This window comes from Onychomys torridus, chromosome 18 (assembly GCF_903995425.1).
Source record: "Onychomys torridus chromosome 18, mOncTor1.1, whole genome shotgun sequence".
Lineage (NCBI taxonomy): Eukaryota > Metazoa > Chordata > Mammalia > Rodentia > Cricetidae > Onychomys > Onychomys torridus.
The window spans coordinates 48,907,121-48,928,500 of NC_050460.1; the positions used below are offsets into that span (position 1 = coordinate 48,907,121).

General features: G+C 44.6%; 1 protein-coding gene across 4 annotated transcripts in view; it reads right to left on the minus strand.

Moving 5' to 3' along the window:
• The window catches only part of Reep3 (receptor accessory protein 3), an 83,237-nt gene that overhangs the window by 23,448 nt on the left and 38,409 nt on the right, over window positions 1–21,380 (minus strand). For 3 of the 4 annotated variants that reach the window (XM_036167647.1, XM_036167648.1, XM_036167650.1), the window contains exons 3-5: window positions 5,521–5,597; window positions 2,220–2,340; window positions 1,273–1,386 (exon numbers count right to left, since the gene is read on the minus strand). In XM_036167647.1, the coding sequence (XP_036023540.1) occupies window positions 1,273–1,386; window positions 2,220–2,340; window positions 5,521–5,597 (312 nt within the window). The remainder of the gene's footprint in view (window positions 1–1,272; window positions 1,387–2,219; window positions 2,341–5,520; window positions 5,598–21,380) is intronic. The other variant, XM_036167651.1, reaches the window with a different exon arrangement.

The window sequence follows — 21,380 nt, forward strand, 5'->3', positions numbered from 1 at the left end:
CCCAGGGTCTCTGCAGAGTTAAAGTGCCCTCACACAAACACCCTTTCACCACAGCAGTTCTGTCAAACCACCGCTAGCTGAACTGTATCTTTCCATAGCACAGCTCAGTTAAAAAGAGCCTGCCTTGAGCTGGAGAGACGGCTCCAAAGTTCGGAGCACTTGCTGCTCTTGCAGAGGACCCACTGGCAGTTCTTAGCGTCCACGTTAGGAGGGTCACAATTGTCTGTCACTCTAGCTCCCCAGGGAATCCTAGGCTTCATGACTACTTGGGCACCTGTGCTCACATGCATTATACCCACACAGGTACACACAGACACATACACACAATTAACACAAAAATAAACCCTAAAACAACAGCAAAAGAGCCTGACTTGAAAGTAGAATATTAACTACCCCAATTTTAAACCATGCCCATGAAATGAAGGATCCCTGGCTCCCACTCTGAGCAAGCACAGTACTATCATGTATGTTCAGAGACACATCACCCTTGTTTTATACACAAAGCAGCCAAGGCATACACAAATTAGCAAACTGCTTATGGTGACTTTAAAAGTCACCGTCGGCACTTTCTGGTTGTGAAGTCCGTTGTTTGCTTTTTCTCGCATCCCACACGCTAAAATCAGTTGTGCTAGGCTACTGGAAATAAGCCACACCAATTACTACATGCACAGGAGCCCAATAGCCACAGCGCCAGTCTCCAGAGAAGGCGTTCAATCAGCGACCCGGCTGGAAGGGACAGCTACAACGTGAGTGACTCAGAACAAACGTTTGACATGCTTTATTTTGAATAACCAGTTACCTCAAATTGGTTGAAGCAGAGGCGTAGAAGGAAGCCAGAAATCCTAGCAAGGCAGTGCCAGAGAGAGAGAGAGAGAGAGAGAGAGAGAGAGAGAGAGAGAGAGAGAGAGAGAGAGAGAGAGAGGAGAGAGAGAGAGCAAAGACACAGAGAAAAAAATGGTCATCTTTACTCAAGGTGTGTTATCAAAACTATTTCAAGGTTAAAAGGGGGGGACTGTACCCCAAAATGACATTTACAGGTATGTTTTATTTATTAACTACCTTTAATTTCATAACACAATATGGGCTTTGGACTCCCAAAGAACATAGAAAACGAAGTGTTAAAATGTCATTAAAATTACCGACTTGTTTATTCAAGTGCTAGAATAAACATGAAACAGAGTTCTGCCATAGCTTATAATGATCTAAAATAAAAGTGGCCACCTTTCTGAACGGGGCTGATGGGAACACCAAACACGACCAAAGAAACCTTACCTTCACTGCAGCTGTGACAGCAGCTGCGGCTGCCAGATTCAAACCTTGTCGCCCGAAATTAACCATCGTCTCATAGCCTCTTTCCTTGGCTTGGACAATGTAATCGTCAATTTCCTGGGGACCAACAGTTAACAGTCAGGTCAGGTGCGGCAGCACACCCCTCTCATCCCAGCAGGGAGGTAGGGGCAGAAACAGTACAAAGTTCAAGGTTATCTTCAGTTACATAGTAAATTCAAAGCTAGCCTGGGCTACTTGAAGTCCTGAGTAAAAAAATAAAATAAAATAATTAAGCTGGGTGTTGGTAGTGCACGCCTTTAATCTCAACACTCTGGATAGGCAGATCTTTTTAAATTTGAGGCTAGCCTGGACTACATAGGGAGTTCCAGATCAGCCAAGAGATACTGTGAGATCCTGTTTTAAAAACAAAAACTTTGCCGGGCGGTGGTGGCGCACGACTTTAATCCCAGAACTTGGGAGGCAGAGGCAGGCAGATCTTTGTGAGTTCGAGGCCAGCCTAGTCTACAGAGTGACATCCAGGAAAGGCGCAAAGCTACACAGAGAAACCCCGTCTCGAAGAACCAACAAAACAAAAACAAAAACCCAAAAAACTGACAAACAGTTAACAAGAACATATCAACAGAAGTTAGTTTATTCAGTTTTTTGATGGGGTTGTGTGTGTGTGTGTGTGTGTGTGTGTGTGTGTGTGTGTGTGCCCCCGCTGGCCTGGAAATGGATATGTAAACCAGGCTAGCCTAAAACTTAAAGAGATCTGGCTGCCTCTGCCTCCTGCTCCATGCCCTGATAGTTTTATTTAGAATTAATGCTAAGAAGCCTCTTTTTATAACACTGTGTAGAGCACATGCTCACACACACACACACACACACACACACACACACACACACACACTACTGAAAGACAGGATGTGGTGAGAACTGATCGACCTTACCCTTTCCTTTGAAGAAAGAAGAGGATGAAGGAACTTTCTATATATCAAACTCGCCCCTCTGGTGTAGGGTGAGAGCAGCCAGATGACAAAGGCAATCTTCAGCTCATAGTACAGGGGAAACCTAACAAGAAACAAAACCCAGAAACCATCAGAAGGAAATGCGGTAGGAAGCAAAACAGCAAAGACCATGGAAACCACAAAACCACCCTATCTGTTTCCACGCGTGGAGGCTGCTGACGAGGGAACCAGAACCCTCGCAGTGGAATGTATTGGTGAGTTCACATCCTCAAATCATAGCGAGCTGACCGAGGACTGCAAGGATCCTTGCAGTTACCGTCACAGGACAGCACTGAACTAACTGTGGTGGCTTAGGAAGGATAAATTACCATTCATTCAACTAGGGAATGTTCCAGAAGCGTGTGGCACACCTACGGACATCAGGGGGCAACTTCCATCTGTTCCACGAGCACGTCAGTTTTCCCTCCCAATTCCAACTGCAGACGAAGGGTACGAGGAATTACCGCAGAGGCAGCCTGGAAACTAGCTAAGTGCCCACGCCTTTCCTGTGGGTGGAGTTACTTCCCCAGCCCTGGACCATGTGACTTGACTGGTCAACCCAAGTGAGTGTGACAGAGAGGATATAAGTCTTAGTTGCTCTCTGACACTCTCATCCAGTTCTCCCAACCCATGGAACTACTTCCTTCCTCAGCCTTGGTTCTGAATGAAGACATTCATGGAGCTGAGCCCAGCAAGGCTGCAGCCAAAGCCCTGCCCTGAGGCCACGTGAGCGCCCCATGGAGGTCTGCTGCTCTAACCCACTGTGCTCTAGAGGGCTGCCACACTAAAATCTAACCCACAGCGTGAGAGGACCACGGGGTACCAGACACAACAAGCCCCAAGTCTGAGTTTTTGTGGGAAGGCGATAGGCAGGGGGACAGTGAGGAGTGACTACTGGGTAAACCCTCTCTGCCACAGTGCATGGATTCTCAGGATGGAAAAAACAACAACCACAAAGCTATGATTGTGTGTGTGCATGCAAGTGTGTATGAGATACGGGTGGGTGCAAACACAAACGGCACACGTGTGCAGGTCAGTTCTCCCCATCCACCGTGAGATCCAGACTGAACTCTGGTTGTAAGGCTTGTGTGGCAAGCACCTTTTTAGAATGGACCACCTGGTCAGCCCAACTTTTAACATCCCACATTTTCTACATTTTTTTCAATAATGTATATACGCAATACTTAAAATTAGTGGAAAAAAGCAGTAAAAAACAAAACAGGACTGTGGGGGCTGGGGATGTAGCTCAGTTGGCAAAGGGTTCACCTACTAAGGCATGAAGGTCTGATCTCCAGCAATGCTGTAACAAAATAACACACATGGTGGTTCACGACTGTCATCTTAGCATTAGAAGGTAGAGGCAGGACGCTGGGAGTTCAAGGTCAGCCCTGGCTACAGTAGATCATGCCTCAAAACAGAGGAATAAATAAGAAGGAAAGAAGAAGGACTTTGAAGTTCAAGGCCCCTCAAAGGGTTAAGAATCTTTGTTTTGTCAGTTAAAAGCTAAGAGAAGCTGGGACACACCTTTGATCGAAGCACCTGGGAGGCAGAGGCAGGAGGACCTCTGAGTTCAAGGTCAGCCTGATCCACAGAGTGAGTTCCAGGACCATCAGGGCTACACAGACAAACACTGTCTTGAACTCTGCCTCCCCGCAGAATCCAGGAGATAATTCTCCTCAGACATCTAATCCAAAATCAACAGGGAAAGGAATGGGGATAAAGGGAAGGGAACATTTATGTGGATGGATGGATGCTGTATGTGTGTGTGTGTGTGTGTGTTATGCCAGTAGAGGCCAGAATATGGCATCAGGTGCCCTAGAGCTGAAGTTACAGGTAAGGGAGCCATTTTTCCAGCCTCAAGGAAAATATTTCAAGTGAGACTAGAAAAACGCAGGAGGGTAGGATCTGGTTCACAGTGTATGTTGAGCATGTAGGAAATCCTGGGTGAGGTAGGTGGTGGGGGGAGAAAGAGAGAGAGAGGAAAAGGGTAGGGTGGGGGAAGAGAGGGAGAGAGAGGAGAAGGGGGGGAAGAAGGAGGTAAGGTGGGGGAAGAGGGGGAGACAGAGGCGGGAGAGATAGATATTGATTTGAACCAACTCATAAATAAGGGGTTAAGAATGTTTAAGTCTGGCCAGGTATGGTGAGCCATGCACTTAATCCCAGCACTCAGGAGTCAGAGCCAGGCAGACCTCTGTGAGTTAGAGGCTACCCTGGTCCCCAAGCCGATTCCAGACCAGCTAGAGTTACACAGTGAGACCTTGTCAAAAACAACAAACAACAAACAAAGGAAGGAAGGAAGAAAGAAAGAAAAGAATATTGAAGTCTGAGGATATATACTTTTTCTACAAATCTGCGTGATGGCATGATATAATGTTGTATGAGAATATGAGTCCAGAAATGGTGTAAAGCAGGCCCAAGAAGGAATAGAAAGGGATGGGCTGGGTTCAAGTCAATACCACAGTCTGATCTGTCTATCTGCCTGTCTGATCTGTCTATCTGCCTGTCTGTCTATCTATCTGCCTGTCTATCTATCTATCTGGCTGGCTGGCAGTATTTAGTAGCTCAGGTAAAGAAAAGATAACTGGGTTAATTTTAGCTCCAGTCTGTGATGCATGGGAAGAAATGGAAACACTGCCAAGGTCTCGGGTTTCCATTTTTAAAAAGGAGACTTCTCTAAAGGCACGGTTGGATGGAAAGGTACTCTGAAATACCACATGAGGAATCCTTAAGTATGGGTCCTCTAAAAACTGTGAGCTCCATGAGGAATGAACATGTTGTAATTACACCTCATGTTGCTTTGCTGAAGCCGCCAGGGATCTGCTGTCAAGTGGGTGGGTGTCCACGTGGCTATTGACGTGGTGTAGTCTCAGTGTTCGTGCCTCAGAGCTTTTGGGCTGGGAATGGAGGGAGGGAGGGCTATGACCAGATGCTGCGGATTGGAGAGGAGTCATTTCGGAAGCCATCAAGAGAAAGTCTGAAGTCATGAGTGTGGAAAGCGGATGATGACAGCCAGGTTCTCTATTTTAAGACGCTGGTGGGAGTGGGGGGTGGGCAGGGATTAGCACAGTGAGCTGCCTTCCTGAGGGCGGGCTCCACAGAAAGCGCCGGTTGTCAAGGGGAAGACAGAGAAAGGAAAAGATGCTGGGTAATTAAGTTGATCTATTTCTCATGGTGATAAGCAAGAGCAGGCTAAGAACCTAGGACACCTGAGAGCGCCTGAGTCCCTTAGCATGGCGGAACTTACCATGCAAGTGTCTGATCGGCCACTGTTTCAATCACAGTATAGAGGGCAAAGACAATCCAGTACATCATCCAGCGGACCTGGAAGTCATAAAGGCACTCATGAAACAATTGGCTAAGATGACTGCAGGATCTGGTGTTTCATACCTTGAACCTCAGCATCTGAGATTCCTGGGCAAGAGGATTCCCTACAAGTTTAAGGCTAGCCTGTGCGACACAATTTATTGTGTATCAGCCAGGGTTATAGAGTGAGACCAGGTTTTAAAAAAAGAAATTATTTATTCTGAGTAATTTTATATAAATACACACGCATATCTGGATATATACTACACTGGGGTCCAATGCAGAGGATGATGGTCCAGTTTTCAACAGGTTTTTATGTATGAGTTTTTGGGAGTACGACATCAAGTGTCTTTGAGATACAAGAGTCAACAACAAATCTCTGAGGTCTGATAGAATGTAACTCAGTAACCAGAATCAAAGAACCATTTAATACATGCATAAATAAAACAGTACAAGACATGACAACATCTATTGCTCTATCAGTCTTTAGAATTTTACATTTATTGGGGCTGGAAAGATGGCTCAGTGGTTAAGAGCACTTCTAGAGGACCTGGGTTCAGTACCCAGCAGCCACACAGCAGCTCACAACTGTCTATAACTCCAGTTCCAGGGGATCTGACACCCTCACGTAGACATTCATGAGGCAAAACAGCAGTGCACATAAAATAAAAATAAATATTAAAGAAATAAAGTAGATTTTAAAAGGGTACATTTAAAAAAATTTGCATTTATCTGGGTGTGACAATGCATGTCTTTAATCTTAGTGCCTGAGAGGTAGAGAAGGGTGGATCTCTCTGAGTTCGAGGACAACCTGATCTAAATATCGAGCTCCAGGTCAGCTGGGGCTACATAGTAAGACCTTGCCTCAAATACACAAAATTTGACATTCTTTATTTTTCCATGTACAGAAGTTGTTCACCCATCAAAGAACTATCATAGGACTGTTACTAGCCTTAATGTCAAATCAATAAAAGCAGTCACTCTGAGAACCTGGTTAGTGTCTTCTTCCATTCCAATCCTACAGCAGCAGTTTGGGAATTTTTGGGTCCCTGCCCGCTGAAGGAGGGCAGTCTAGCTAGCCCCTACCGTCACTCTTTACCGTCTTTCCGAACTTCGTCCTTTCAGAGGCAGGTGCTAGATTAGTTGCTCTTAAACTCCCTCCCTCCCTTCCCCAGATTTATACCTGTTCTTTCATGTCAGCAGATATACTTTCTTTCCAGTAGGTTCAGCTTTTTCTTTTTCTTTTCTTTGTTTGGGTCCCTGCTCAACACTATAAGCAAAGACACGACCCCACACCAACCGCAGGACTTGGGACTGCTAAACACACAATATAGCAATAATGCCTTTAACGCCTATAACAACACTGGGCGTTGGGAAATGCAGTAGCTTCTGCCACAGGAATAGTGGCAGAGAGGTAAAAGGCCTTTCTCAAGGTCACTTTGCAGGAGTGTGGATGTAGGCTGCCTGATTCTGGGATGGGCTAGTCAATGGTACCCTACACAGAGGAAAACCTATCACTTCCCTCATTCCCATCCACATCAGGGTCCTGATGAGCAGCTAGAATACTGTGCTATGTAAAAAAAATATTTTTAAATGGGTCACACTGAGGCATTTTCATACGTGCCTGAAATATATCCTGTTCTAATATGTCCTTATTAACTACTTAGTTTTAAGATAGATGCTTGTTTGGCTATTTCACAGACAAACTGTGACTCAAGGCCAGGGGTGTAGTTAGTGGTGGAGTACTTGTCTATGATGTGTATACTACAAGCATCATAACAGTGCCCCTGGAACTGGAGGTACATACAGGTAAGTAATTGTGAGCCGCCACATGGGTATCAGAACTGAACCCAGGTAGGTCCTCTCCAAGAGCAGTAAGTGCTCTTATCCACTGGGTCACCTCTCCACCTCTCATGTAATTTTTTCTTTTTCTTTTTTTAAAGAGGAAGAAAAGAGGTATTCCTTTGTAGTTAAACTAAACCGTCATCAAATGGCAAACTATGTCATCAACAGTATATTCTAGACACTTCCCCCTGTGGTACTGATAGTGATTTATTGTTATTTCTTTTTTCTTAGGTCTCACTGTAGCCCAGGTTGGCTTCAAACACTGACAATCCTCCTGCCTGGGCCTTTTGGGATTACATGAGTCATCATGCCTGGCACTGGCTATAATTTATATAAACAAAACCCTGGGGCTGGAGAGATGGCTCAGTGGTTAGGAGCATTGAATGCTCTCCTAGAGAACCCGGGTTCAATTCCTACACCCACATGGCAGCTCATAACTATCTGTAACTGATTCTAGGGGATCCGACACTCTCACATAGACATACATGCAGGAAAAAACACTAATACACATATAAATTAAAAAAAAATCTAAAAGAATAAATTCCTGAAAAATCTGCTCTCTTGAATGAAAGGGGATTTTTCTTCTTATCAGAAATATGGACCACAAATGTAACTGGATTTAGCAATAATTAAATGTCACTCAATGAGCATGTGCTGTTCACGGGGGCAACCGCAGAGAAAGTTAACCTTGGAAATGTGTTACCTTACTTTAACAATAACGGATCTGGTTAGGATTTTCCATGAAATGATGACTCAGCAGAGCTTTTATTAAAAACTGTGGCTCAAGGCCACCCAGCTTCTGTTTAAGGTTTTTCCCAGAGAAAATACCAGAAGCCAAGGTTAAAAAAAAAAAAAAGAGCAGCTCATAAAATTGTAACTAAGGACATGTGAAGACAAAGACCTAAGTAGTTTTCCTATCAGATGAAAATCCCAATAATAAAACGGAGCATTAGTATTAATATTAATGATTTATGGGAAAACCATCAACCTTGACTGTCCTATACACTTATACAGACCCTTGTGTGTCGGTAGGGATTGTCTCTCAAAACCTGCAAATACAAAGCCTGCGGCTGCTAAGTCTCAACTGTACAGTGGCATTGCATTTACCAGTAACCAATGCACATCCTGTTGTATACACTAAATCATTTCTGAATGACTCATGATATCTAACAGGGTGCAAGCCCCTCCCTCCTCGTCTCTTTCTTGAACTACTGATCCTCCTGCTACAGACTTACCAGGGCTGACCTTCTACTCACCACGCCCAGCTCTATAATGACTTCTCTAGATGCCAGGTACTGATCACAAAAGAAACAAACTGTATCTTTGATCCCTAAGAAATAAATTCTCCAACAAGGCAGTTATGTACGTCCATAAGCACTAAGTTGAACACACACACACACTTTTGCCTCATCTTTCATATAAAACATAATGTAGTTAATTCTTAAGGACTGAGGTGCCATTGTTAGCAATGACATGAACTGATACAACTGTATCCAATCTTGCTACCTACTTGTCATGGGAAAAGACCCAAGTTCCGGCTGGAGAAATGGCTCAGGAGATAAAGGAGCTTGCCATCAAGCCTGATGACCGTGACAGAAGTGACTCCTTCCTGCGGGTTGTCCTGTCACATGTGCTCTGGGGCACAGAGAGGAACCAATACACACATATGCACATACACAAGTGAAATTTAAAAAATACAAAAGCCAGGGTGGTGGTGCACACCTTTAATCCCAGGAGGCAGAGGCAGGCTGATCTCTGTGAGTTTGAAGCCAGCCTGGTCTACAGAGTGAGTTCCAGGACAGCCGGCGCTACACAGAGAAACCCTGTCTTGAAGAATAAAAAAATAAAATAAAAAAAAAATTTTTTAAGAAAGAAGAAAAGACAATAAGAGACACATAGCCGACAGCTTCAGCCCACAGGTTTCTAATATTTTAATGAGATGACAATGATATTGAAATTATGAGACTATCAATCAGATAGAGAGACAAGAAGCATCTAAGGAAGTAGGTAGAAGAAAGTCTCCAGAGAAGCAGCAAGCGTGCATCCTCTGTGAGGACAAGGGAAAGGAAGGAAAACTGGTGTGTGGGGAGCAGGGCTTGGTGTAGGGAACTGGGGAAGAGGGCGGAAAGAGGTGAGCACTTCCTCTGCTCGCAGCCGGAGGCGGATCATTTGCTAGGAGTGGCCGTGCATGGCTTTGAGAGGAACAAGATCCGGACAAGTTTGTTTTCGTTTTTTTCCAAGACAGGGTTTCTCCGTGTAGTGGCTCCGGCTGTCCTGGAACTTGCTCTGTAGGCTGGCCTTGAACTCACAGAGATCCGCCTGCCTCTGCCTTCTGAGTGCTGGATTAAAGGTGTGTGCCACCAGGGCCTGTTTAGAAAAGTTGTTTTTATGGGTAGGAAAAGGTGTTGCCTAGGGAAGGCTGGTTCAGACTCTGACCAATGATGCCTTCACCTGTGTGGAGTGTTAGACCAAGGAAGGGTCCAGTGAGATGACTAGGGCAATGAAGGAGAGGGTTACAAAGAGCCTGGCTCCTCAGCTCCCCTTGCAGGTATTGGGGAGGGGGCTGAGTGTCCAGTTCTCACCCGCAGAGTGTGAGCTGGAACAGTGGGTGTGTACCGACGGCCAGGCTTTCTCTTCTTCCTGCTAGTTAGTTGGGAGCAGAGCAGCCTTGGAGGCTGTGTGTTGAAGGTGAGCAGAGTTCTTAAACAGTTGCAGAAGGAAAGACTCTTTGCTGAAATAAAGGCCTTGCTTCATGCGGGGCCGGCACAGGACCTACCTATAAATCCCCATATTCCTTCTGTTACCGCGTTCTTTGTTGCGTGGTACTATATCGAAGCACCTGGCTCCCCTTCTAATCTGTGGGGACCGAGAGGCTGGGGCCACCACAGAAATGGTTCTAGAATTAGCCATGCACCCACCAGGGAGCTCTTAGGAGCTGGCCAGGGCACACCCGATGCCTGGTTAGTGGTGGCTGGTGCAATTCGGCAGCGATGGAGATGTGAAGAGAACAGTTTTCAGGGGCTCTGGTTTGAGAGCTCCTTGGAGACTCCAGGAAGTATCTGGGAATCAGCTGGAGGGTAGGAAGAGCGACAGTCTGACACAGCCAACTGAAACAGCCAGGGAAAACAATCCTAAACTGTGACTGTGATCCCTTGGAGGTGTGGCTTCTGACTGGGTTTGTTACGCTCCTCTTGTGTTGTCAGTGTCTGTGACTTTAGCAGCATTATCCTCCCATGTTCCCCCCCCCCCCCCAGACAGGGTTTCTCTGTGTAGCTTTGCACCTTTCCTGGATCTCGCTCTGTAGCCCAGGCTGGCCTCGAACTCACAAAGATCCACCTGGCTCTGCCTCCCGAGGGCTGGGATTAAAGGCGTGCACCACCACTGCCTGGCCTTCAATCCTCTTTACTAGGCAAAACAAAACAGCAAAACCAAACAAAAGCAAACAAAAAACGAATGCACAGACACAGATGCGCGTGTGTACACACACACACACACACACACACAGAGCTAGGTGTGGCCATGTGAATCTGCAATCCCAGAGCTGGGAAAGCAAAGGCAATTCCTGGGTTGGCCAGCCAGCCTGGCTGAATTTGTGAGCTGTAGGTTCGGAGACAGACCCAGTCTCTAAAATCTTTTTTAGAAGGTAGAAACGAACTGAGGAAGGCAAGCATCCTAACCCCAAGCTACATCCTCAGCCCAAACAGAACCTCAAAATCATTCAGATACCAAAAGAAAGTAATTTGCCAAAGAAATAACCCCCCTAATTAGGCAAGTTCTTTTAAAGATTAGAGCATCAGCTGTGATATGAAACCACAGCACCCAAAGTAACATTCCAGCTACACAGCGCCTGGGCAGACGTCCTTTGTCAGCTCTTGGCTTTATTATTGCTCCAAATCCATAAGGTTTGGATAAGCCTTTAGCATTTCAAAAATCCAGACAGTCACGTGACGGTAGTTCTTGGCTTCACTCTCCCAGAGGAATTAGAGGACATTTAAAGCCTGAGTAGTACTGTAACATACCCAGAGGCAAAGCGTACTATCAGAAGACCATGCTCCATTTAATGGGAGCTCATTTACATCATCCCAATGCCAAAAGAAAGTGGGCTCATTTCATGGATCTTTTAACATTTTTCAACAAAAGAAGTTTTTATGCTCTACATCCTTAGGAAAAAAAAAATTTAAGACCATCCCAGGATAAACACACACAGCAACTGGAAGTGTTGTAATTGTTTAAAGCTCCCTCCCAGAGTCCCACTGCCGAAACTGGTAGCAGGAAAACCTGGACACAGACCCACAGCGTGGGGTGAGGGTGGGGTGGAAATCACCTTCTGGTTTGCAAGCTCATGCTATGGGTTTTAAGAGCCATGGATAATGGTAAGGGAACATTAAGAAATGTTTTCAGCCTGGCAGTGGTGGCACACGCCTGTAATCCCAGCAGAGGCAGAGGCAGGCGGATCTCTGCGAGTTCAAGGCCAGCCTGGGCTACCAAGTGAGTTCCAGGAAAGGCTCCAAAACTACACAGAGAAACCCTGTCTCGAAAAACAAAAAACAAAAAATAAAAAGAAAAAGAAAAAAAGAAACATTTTCCTGACTGGGCTTCCTCACTCAGGAGGTAGAGCCAGGCAGATCTCTGTGAGTTTGAAGCCAGCCTGGGCTACCAAGTAAGTTCCAGGAAAAGGTGCAAAGCTACACAGAGAAACCCTGTCTCGGAAAAACAAAAACAAAAACAAACAAAAAAAAGAAATGTTTTCCTTAAATTATTCCTTTATAGGCCAGGCGGTGATGGTGCATGCCTTTAATCCCAGCACTCTGGAGGCAAAGGCAGGTGCATCTCTGTGAGTTCAAGGCCAGTCTGGTCTATAGACTGAGTTCCATGACAGAGAAACCCTGTCTTGGAAAAAAAAAAAAAATTGTTCCTTTGTATAACTTGTTCATGTTATGTCATATTACTAGAGTGGGATTATAATAGCAACAACGGTAATATATTAAATCATACAACTGTACTAACTTACAGTGTGTGATTAGAAAAACTGAGTTGATAAGTTAATTTGACAAATATTACTTAGGGTCTATTGTGCATAAAGCCTTTGACATAAAAGAGTCATAAACTGTTATGGCAAGGATTTCCTGCTCCCAAGGAGCCTTCATGGTAGGGTATGAATATAAGAAGATATATAATTAGGATAGGCAGTTTAACCCACATATGACTACTAAGATCTTTATATACTATGTATTACCCACTGTTTTGTGTGAATGAAACTTACTTCTTAGGAAAAAGGCTTTTCTAGCTACTGCCACCACCTTCCACAAAGGTCAAAGGTCATACATAAATCTGTGCACTGCGGTTGGTTTATATAACACCTGCCGCCTCAGCCATTTTACTCAAACAGTGGGAGGGATGAAACCTGTCCTGCTCATCATGTTCCCAGTACCCTCTGCCTGGGAAAACAGGCACAGAACAATCCTACTGAAAAAAAAAATCTCTATTTTCTGGGGCACGGTCTGCAGGCCAGGATGGCACACAACTCAACTACACGGCCAAAGAGTAAAGGCAGCCCTCCTGAACAACACCAGCCGCCAGGTTTATTTATTTCTTGGTTTTTCAAGACAGTAGTTCTCTGTGTAACAGTCCTGGCTGTCCTAGAACTTGCACTGTAGACCAGGCTGGCCTCGAACTCACTGAGAAATGCCTGTCTCTGACTCCCCAGTGCTGGGACTTCAAGGGTTTGCCTCCAGCACCCAGCCTGGCTACTTGCTTACTGGTCTGGAGTCCAGTGAGAAGAGAGGCCTAGTGGGTGAAGTGATTGCCTTGTCGGGCAAGCCTAATGCCTTGAACCCACACAGAGGTGGAAGGAGAGGACGACTCTATGAAGTTGTCCTTTGACCGCCACACGCTCACTGAGGCACATGTGTCCACACAGACACATGTCATGTGCGTGCACACAACAGTAATGAGTAAGATTAAAAAGCAAGGTCTTACTTGATAAGGCTCAAACAAGTAACTATGAGCTGAAGTGGCAGTTTATAGCATACAAAAAGTAATTAATTTGTCATTTTCCACATGATCGAGACATTAAGAAACTTCCTAATGTCTCTTAACTACAGAGTCCTCGAATCATAAAGCTACCAATGCTGGTCTTCAAGAACAAAACCACCAAACAAACTAGGGACCTCCCTCCACTTATGCCTAAAGATTTCAATTATAATCATTAAGTAAGCCCAGAGCATAAATGCTAAAATGGGGAAAAAGGAAGAGAGAAGAAAAAAAAAAACAAAAACCAAACCCAAAACCCAAAAACAAACTTGCTGAATCTAAAAAGAAATAAACACTGCTGAATTTCAGACCACCCAAAGAGAACTTTATTTTCTGGCCTTTGTTAGTTACACAGCCATTTCCCCCAGAGCACTTGTGGATACCACATTTCAGAGGGGTTGGAGAAATTCTAAGATCAGGAGTCCTCGGAAAGCAGTAGAGTTGAAAAAAGATTTCTTCTGTTTCACGAACAATTATGCAATAATTTGGGTATTTCACAACAATTTCCTCCCCCTTTAAAACAAAGGGGAACAAAATGTGAGAAATCAAATAGAAAAAACTCCCTCCTTTATTCAACCCAGATGGCTCTTCTATGGGATTTTTCTCAGAGCTGTGCATGGTTGAAAATAAGCTAGTGCAGTTTGATTTCATGTGGGTGGAGCCTGTCTGTTCTTTGATCCTTGACATGGGCTCCCGTGATACAACTTAGGTCAATTGCACGGGCATTTACCTGTTGAGCCTTCTTGCAGCCCTGAACATATTTTTCAACAGGCAGAACGTGGGTTTAAAAGGGTTAGGGTTGCTCTGGGCTTCCTCTGTTTGGAGGTGGATCTCTGCCTGTCACTCGCCTTGACTCCTCTTTGGGAGTTCCTGGGTCCCAGGCAAACTCAAGGAAGCAAGAGTAACCTACGGTTTCTGGGGGTCCCCGCCCCACAGAAGCCCCTGATGTTTTACAGGCTGAGGCTGCATGTAATCCAGATGCATCTGGTGCCCAAGTGAACCAAGACAGACACAGTCGTTTCTGTCATCTAGTGCACTGGCTTCTCCAGCACCATCGGATGACAGGAGCCCTGTGTGTTCATCCCTCATCCACTCAGAGTCCGAGGAAGTCGAGAGGAGGAAAAGTGCAGAAAATGTCTCAAAACTAGGTGACGATTAATTTAAAAAGTGTTGAAAACAAGATGCAAAACCCAGACCGGCTTCGGGACCCTGCTCCCAGCAGCACGTGGGAAGGAAAGGAAGGCGCCTCAGCTCCAAGATAAAACTCTTTCCATCCACACTGGCTGGGAATTCACGCCACCCCCCTCCCTTTTCTTCCCTCTGTTTAAAGTCTTCTTGACTTATTTGGAATAATATGTATTTATAAGAGAAGAGACCCCGTTCTGTTGAGCGCTGTACATAATTTCTCAGGGTTTTAAATGGGGAGCAGCCAATCCCACAGAGAGGAGTAGAGTGGACCATCTGGCCACCCTGTTGGTGAGCCTGGCTCCCACGTACACTGTCACCCCGTGTTCCTCTCTTCCTTGGCATTCTAATACTCTACAGGCATTTCTATCTCAGAGAGAACTAAGGTCCACACTGGGGCAGGGCCAAGCAAGACTCTAGAAGTATATCAAAGGGGTTGTGACCCACAGGTTGAGAAACACCGCTCTAGTAGCAACAAACGCACCCACAGGCTAGCCTCAAAACATGGAAACCAGGGGGATGTCTGACTCCACTTGAACTGTGTGGTTAACTGCATTAAAACATGTTTATTATATTCCAAGTTGTTAATCAATCCATATGTTTGTAAAACAAACAATTTGTTAGTGCCCATTTGTACATATGAATTTATTGTAACTGGAGAAGCACAATTTGGTGAATGGTATGTGGTGGAAGGCTGCCTACAGCAACACTTTTTGAAATATAAATTGCGATATGAAATCTATATAAAATCTACAATGACACTTTCATATATGTGTATATTGCGCTTTGTTCAAGTTTACTCCCATCTCCTTTTTTTTTGCCTCCTCTCCCACAACTTCCTTCCTCCCTCCCCTAAAACCTCCTTCTCTTTCCATCACACACAACACTCCGCAGACTTACATCTAAATAAACATGCATATTTACATAGAACATTCTAAAAACTAATCATTTTTCCCCTAGCTGTGGATTAGAATCTCCAGACGGAGGGCTGGAGAGATGGCTCAGAGGTTAAGAGCACTGGCTGCTCTCCCAGAGGACCCGGGTTCAGTTCTCAGCATCCACATGGCAGCTCACTACTGTTTGCAACTCCAGTTCCAGATCTAACACCTTCACACCAATACACAGAAAACCAATTTAAATATTAAAAAACAAAAGGTATCTCCAGAGGGGCTGGTGAGATGGTTCTGAGGGTAAGAATGCTTACCATGCAATTCTGAAGACCTGAGCTCAACCCACATAAAAAGCAGATGTGGTGGCGTGCACCTGTAACTCAGCACTCTACTCTGAGTTAGGAGCCAGAAGTTTACAGTCAATCCAGGTCACAAGGTGGAAAGAAAGAACCAATCCAGAGAAACCCTATGACCTCCACATGCCTGCAATCTCTGTCTGTCTGTCTCTCTCACACACCCCCCTCCAGTCATGTAGATTTCTGGACACCCTTAGTACACTATGCAGAGAGAGAGGGTGGCCAGGCATTTAAAAAGCACAATCCACATATGCTTTGGATATGGGGTCAGAGTTCAGCCCATGCACGCACAGAGCCCTGGCTTTACTTGAGAGCTGGCTGGAAATGGAGAATTTCAAGTCCAGGCCAGGCCTACCACACTAGCATCTGCATTTTAACAAGATCCCAGGGGGGATGCATGCAGTCCACGGAGCCTAACAGCATTACAGCATTACCGTGGGAGGCTACTCCACGCAGCTCTCAGAATACCAACTAGAGCAAAGGGCAACACTCTCTGTAACACGGAAAGAAGGGCTTTAGGTTGGCAGAAAAGGGGAAATCATTTTGTGAGACAATTAAATGTAATCATTTAAAATGCAGCTGTACTCTCAGAACATTATTTATGCATACCATCATTAAAATAAAATTAAAAGCCAGGCATGATGATTTACACCTGTAATCCCAGCCTCTGAAGCCTGAGGCAGGAGTATATCTCTGAGTTTGAGGCTAGCCTGGGCTATATAGCTTACTATGTACATAGCTTGGATTACAAAGTTAGATCCTGTCTTGATTAAGAAAAACTATTAAAATAACCACCAATTTCATAAGTCTCAAAAAAATAGAAGGAGCCTTTACCCTTTAGTCTAGCTCTCAGGGGGACTGCTCGTGGTAGCAATCAGCAGATACAGCTTTGCTATGAGGGAAGGCCAGCCAGCCAGGTTTCTCTACCCCAAGTCCATTAAGAACATTCTGGGGCTGGGGATTTAGCTCAGTGGTAGAGTGCTTGCCTAGCAAGTGCAAGGCCCTGGGTTCGATCCTCAGCTCCAAAAAAAAAGAAAAGAAAAAGAATATTCTGTTGTCTCTCCAACTAAGAGACATCTAAGTAGTCTAGAGCTATCTTGGATGTGGACAACTGATGAAGGTCCCTTCCCAAGGAGAAAGTCTGGGATTGCAGACAGAACTCAGTTGGTACAGTGCTTGCCTAGCCTTCAGGAGGCCCTGGGTTCGACATGTAGGGCTGCATAAACCAGGTGTGATTTGGCTTATGCCTGTGACCTCAGTGTTTAGGAGGTACAGGCAAAGTCCAAGATCATCCTTGGCTGAGTTTCAGACTAGTCTGGGCTATATGAGTCCTCCTTGTCACCAAATAAATAAAACCTGCTGACATCAGATCTTCATTTGAAGGAAACCTGCTGGAAACCTTTGGAAGCTACTGTGAGTCTGTGAAACACAGACTTCTCAACCCATTCTTTATCTGTGGCTTTTGAAGAGCTGTTTCCTCTCTATTTGCAGAGTCAGGATACGTGGTGGGTTTTGTTTATTTGTTCGTGTTTTTAAAGCGATTTCTTTGGTTTTCCTTAACCATTCTGAAAGCCAAAAGTAGGACAGGATTTAAGGGAAAACATATTTTGGTATGTTTGAGATTTCTGACCAGCTGTTCCAAAGGATTTCCTCTCCCGCCATTCCCATAATGCTTCTCGTGTGTCCATCAGGCTGTACCAGGTTGTAGGAGAGACTTGAATAGTCTTAGTGGACATCTTCAGGAACAGCTCTGGCTTTTGTGATAAGGTCCTTTTGCAATGTCAGGTCACTCTGGCTGACAATCTGATTAACTGTAGCCATGGCTATAGACTTGATATATCTAAAACCACAGAAGGAAGCCAATGTCTTAGCATTCAAAGGACAGGTTCTGGTGTTTGTGTAGGCAACAACTTCACCTCATGAACAATGTGACCTTCAGCTAAAAAGAACAAAAGCAAGGTACATATGATGGAATTAGGAACTATCTCATTAAAAAACACACACAAAAAAAGGTTTTATTTTCATTTTATGGGTATGTACATTTTCCCAGCATGTACGTGTTCCCCTGGGCATGCAGCTTCCACAGAGGCTAGAAGAGGGCCTCGGATCCCCTGGAACTGGAGTTACAGGTGGTTGTGAGCTGCAACATGGGGTCCTCTGTAAGAGTAGCAAGGGCTCTAACTCATGAGCGTCTCTCCAGCCCCCACTGTCACCATTTTTAGGAATAAAACACTTCTGTAATAAAAACTGTAAGTAGTTGAGTGTTTACCTTGTCATTTAAACTGAGCACATCCTGCTTACGTTTTTTTCTTTCCTTGGTCAGTCCTCTCCTCATCTTTTCCTCATTTTCACTCTTTCAAGTGTTTTTTTGTTTGTTCGTCTTGTTTTGTTTTGCGATAAGGTCTAACTAGGTAGCCAAAGCTGGTGAAGACTCCTGCCTCAGTCTCCCAGTGATGCCTCAGGCTTGTTCCATGACACCCAGGGTCTCCTGCTTGTTTTATTAATCTTACACAAGCCAACCATTCTTAGAAATATTAATTCCCTGCATTTTATTCTTTCCTTTTACTGTTGAACACATCCTGCTTTCCTTACAGAGCCTTTTGTTTGTTCACTGATTTACCTATTTAGAGATATAGAAGCTTGCCACATATTCCAAGCTGTTCTCAATTTTCCAATCATCCTGCTCTGGCCTCCTGAGGGCTGGGATATCATTAAAGGCACACCTTTTGATTTCTGATAGATAAGTTCTTACTTTGTTAGTTGATATTTCATTCATCTTACTTTTTGTAAAAAAAAAAAAAGTGTTTCAAAACTATCATGCTGAAAAATAAAAACTGTGAGGTTCATTACCATTTCTGTTTTTTCAATCGGTCTACTCCACACTTGTGTTCTCTGAGTCTCATCTGTGGTCTTCTGGTGGGTGGGTGGGGGTGGGTGGTGGGGAGGGTGGGGTGGGAGTGGGGGTTAGGGTTTCAGAACAGAGATGGGGAAGGCAGAACACAGGCTGCCTTTGAATAGAACTCTCCCTGAAGTGAGGGTGGAGGCAGAAGGTTTTTTGGTTGTTAGAGCTTTTGTGATTTTAAACTATTCCATCACTAGGGATTAGGGTGGAGGTGGCTAGGCCTCTCTCCAACTTCTTAGCAACATTTCCTTTAATGGAAACAACTGTCTCTGCCTCTGCTTTCAAGCCCATTTCCACTGACACTACAGTGGGAAATGTCCTGCCCGGATAGTAGTGGAAATCTGGCCCAGCCTCTAGGTGTAATGTGACTGCCGGGATTGATCTGTCCATGTTTCCCAAGCACTTTCACTGGGAGCTAGGACAGGCTGCAGCTCCAGCAGCGTGGGAAAGCTCAATTCACTGCACAAAGGCCAAGAGTTTTGTTAATTGGCATTCTAAAACTGTAGGAGAAACTATCTTGGGTCCTCTGTAAGAGCAGTAAGTGTTCTCAGAGCCAACCCTTGGCTCCAGTTACAGAATCTTCTTTACACTTATCAGTGGTCCTGAGTAGAAGACATTTGATTATGACAGTATCAATGACCTCAACAGAGAAGTTACACACACACACACACACACACACACACACACACACACACACACGTATATATGTAATCAATATACATATTGATATGTACTATATGTAAGTAAGCCTGACACATCAAAAATCAGGTTTACAAAGAATAACTGTCACATAATTTAAATAGATTTAATTCACTGAAAGGTACTGGGTTGTCCCAAGTTTACTGACACTAATTTATTTACAAAATCTTAGTTCATACAGCAGGGTGGTGGTAGTGCACGCCTTTAATCCCAGTACTTGGGAGGCGGAGGCAGGTAGATCTTTGAGTTTGAGGCCAGCCTGGTCTACAGAGTGAGTTCCAGGACAGCCAAGGCTACACAGAGAAACCCTGTCTCAAAAAAGCAAAAATCATACCAAAGCAAAACCAAACCTTAGTTCATGGACTGGGGGTTCAGTGGCAGAGTGTTTGGCATGTGTGAGACCATGGGTTTGAGCCCCAGAACTGTAAAAGTAAACAAATGAAAAACTGAGTTTACACACAGGTCATGGTTATACATGCCTTTAGTCCTTCCTATTTGGGAGGCAGAGGCAGGCATGCCTCTATGAGTTTTGAGGCCAGCCTGGTCTACATAGTGATTTTTGGACAAACAAGACTATACAGTGAGACTCTGTATCGAAAAGCAAAGCAAAACAAAAACCCAAACAGCTATAGATGGTTATTCTAGCAGCTAATACTAAATTTTAAAATACTTTTCTTTTTTTTTTCTTTTTCTTTTTTTTTTTGGTTTTTGAGACAGGGTTTCTCTGTGTAGCTTTGCGCCTTTCCTGGATCTCACTCTGTAGACCAGGCTGGCCTCGAACTCACAGAGATCCGCCTACCTCTGCCTCCCGAGTGCTGGGATTAAAGGCGTTCGCCACCACTGTCCAGCAAAGCATTGGTGTTTAGCATTTTTTTTTTTAAAGGGCTGAGAAAATAGTATGTGTTACTTTAGACCCATTTCCTAACCAATGACACTTATAAGTGAACGCTAATGATGCGTCTTATTTGCTACCACAGGGCAGCGGTTCTCAACCTTCCCAACGCTGCGACCCTTTAATATAGTTCCTCATGTCATGGTGACCCCCAACCTTAAGATTATTTTTGCTGCTTCTTCCTAACTGTCATTTTGCTACTGTTATAAATCATAATATGAATATCTTCTATGCAGGATATCTGATATGCCACCCCTGCAAAAAAGCTCTTTCATAGAATAATTCAGGAGCAACAACCCAATCACCAAGCCAATTTGACAATCTGGGTAAAGACGTTAGAATACACACATTTAATTCCCATCCCTCTGAAAAATCTTATTTAAAAAAAAAAAAAAGGAATCATTTGCTCGTGTGTGTGTGTGTGTGTGTGTGTGTGTGTGTGTGTGTGTGTCTGTCTGTCTGCACATGCCATAGTGTACACATGGAAGGCTGGAAGGCTGAGAAGAAATGGTGGGAGGTGGTGCTCCCCTCTGACAATGTGGGTCCCAGAAAGAGAACACAGGCTGCCAGGCCTCTACATGCTGGGCTTTGCTGTCGCCTTGGTTGATGAAAAGTAAGAACTAACAGGAGATCAGGCTGGGCCCGGTGGCACATGCCTATTGTTCTTGCTACTCAGGAAATTGAGTCAGGAGGATCAGAGTTAGAGGCCAGCCTGGACAACATTCTAGGAGACTATGCCTCTCCTCCTCTGCCAAGTGTACATCAGAATGTAAACAAACAGATAAGCATGTGGCTGATAAAACTAATTTTCTCTTAAAAAAAAAAAAAAGAAAGAAAGAAAGAAAGAAAAAGCCGGGCAGTGGTGGCACACACCTTTAATCCCAGCACTCGGGAGGCAGAGGCAGGCGGATCTCTGTGAGTTGGAGGCCAGCCTGGTCTACAGAGCTAGTCCAGGACAGGCTCCAAAGCTGCAGAGAAACCCTGTCCCGAAAAACAAAC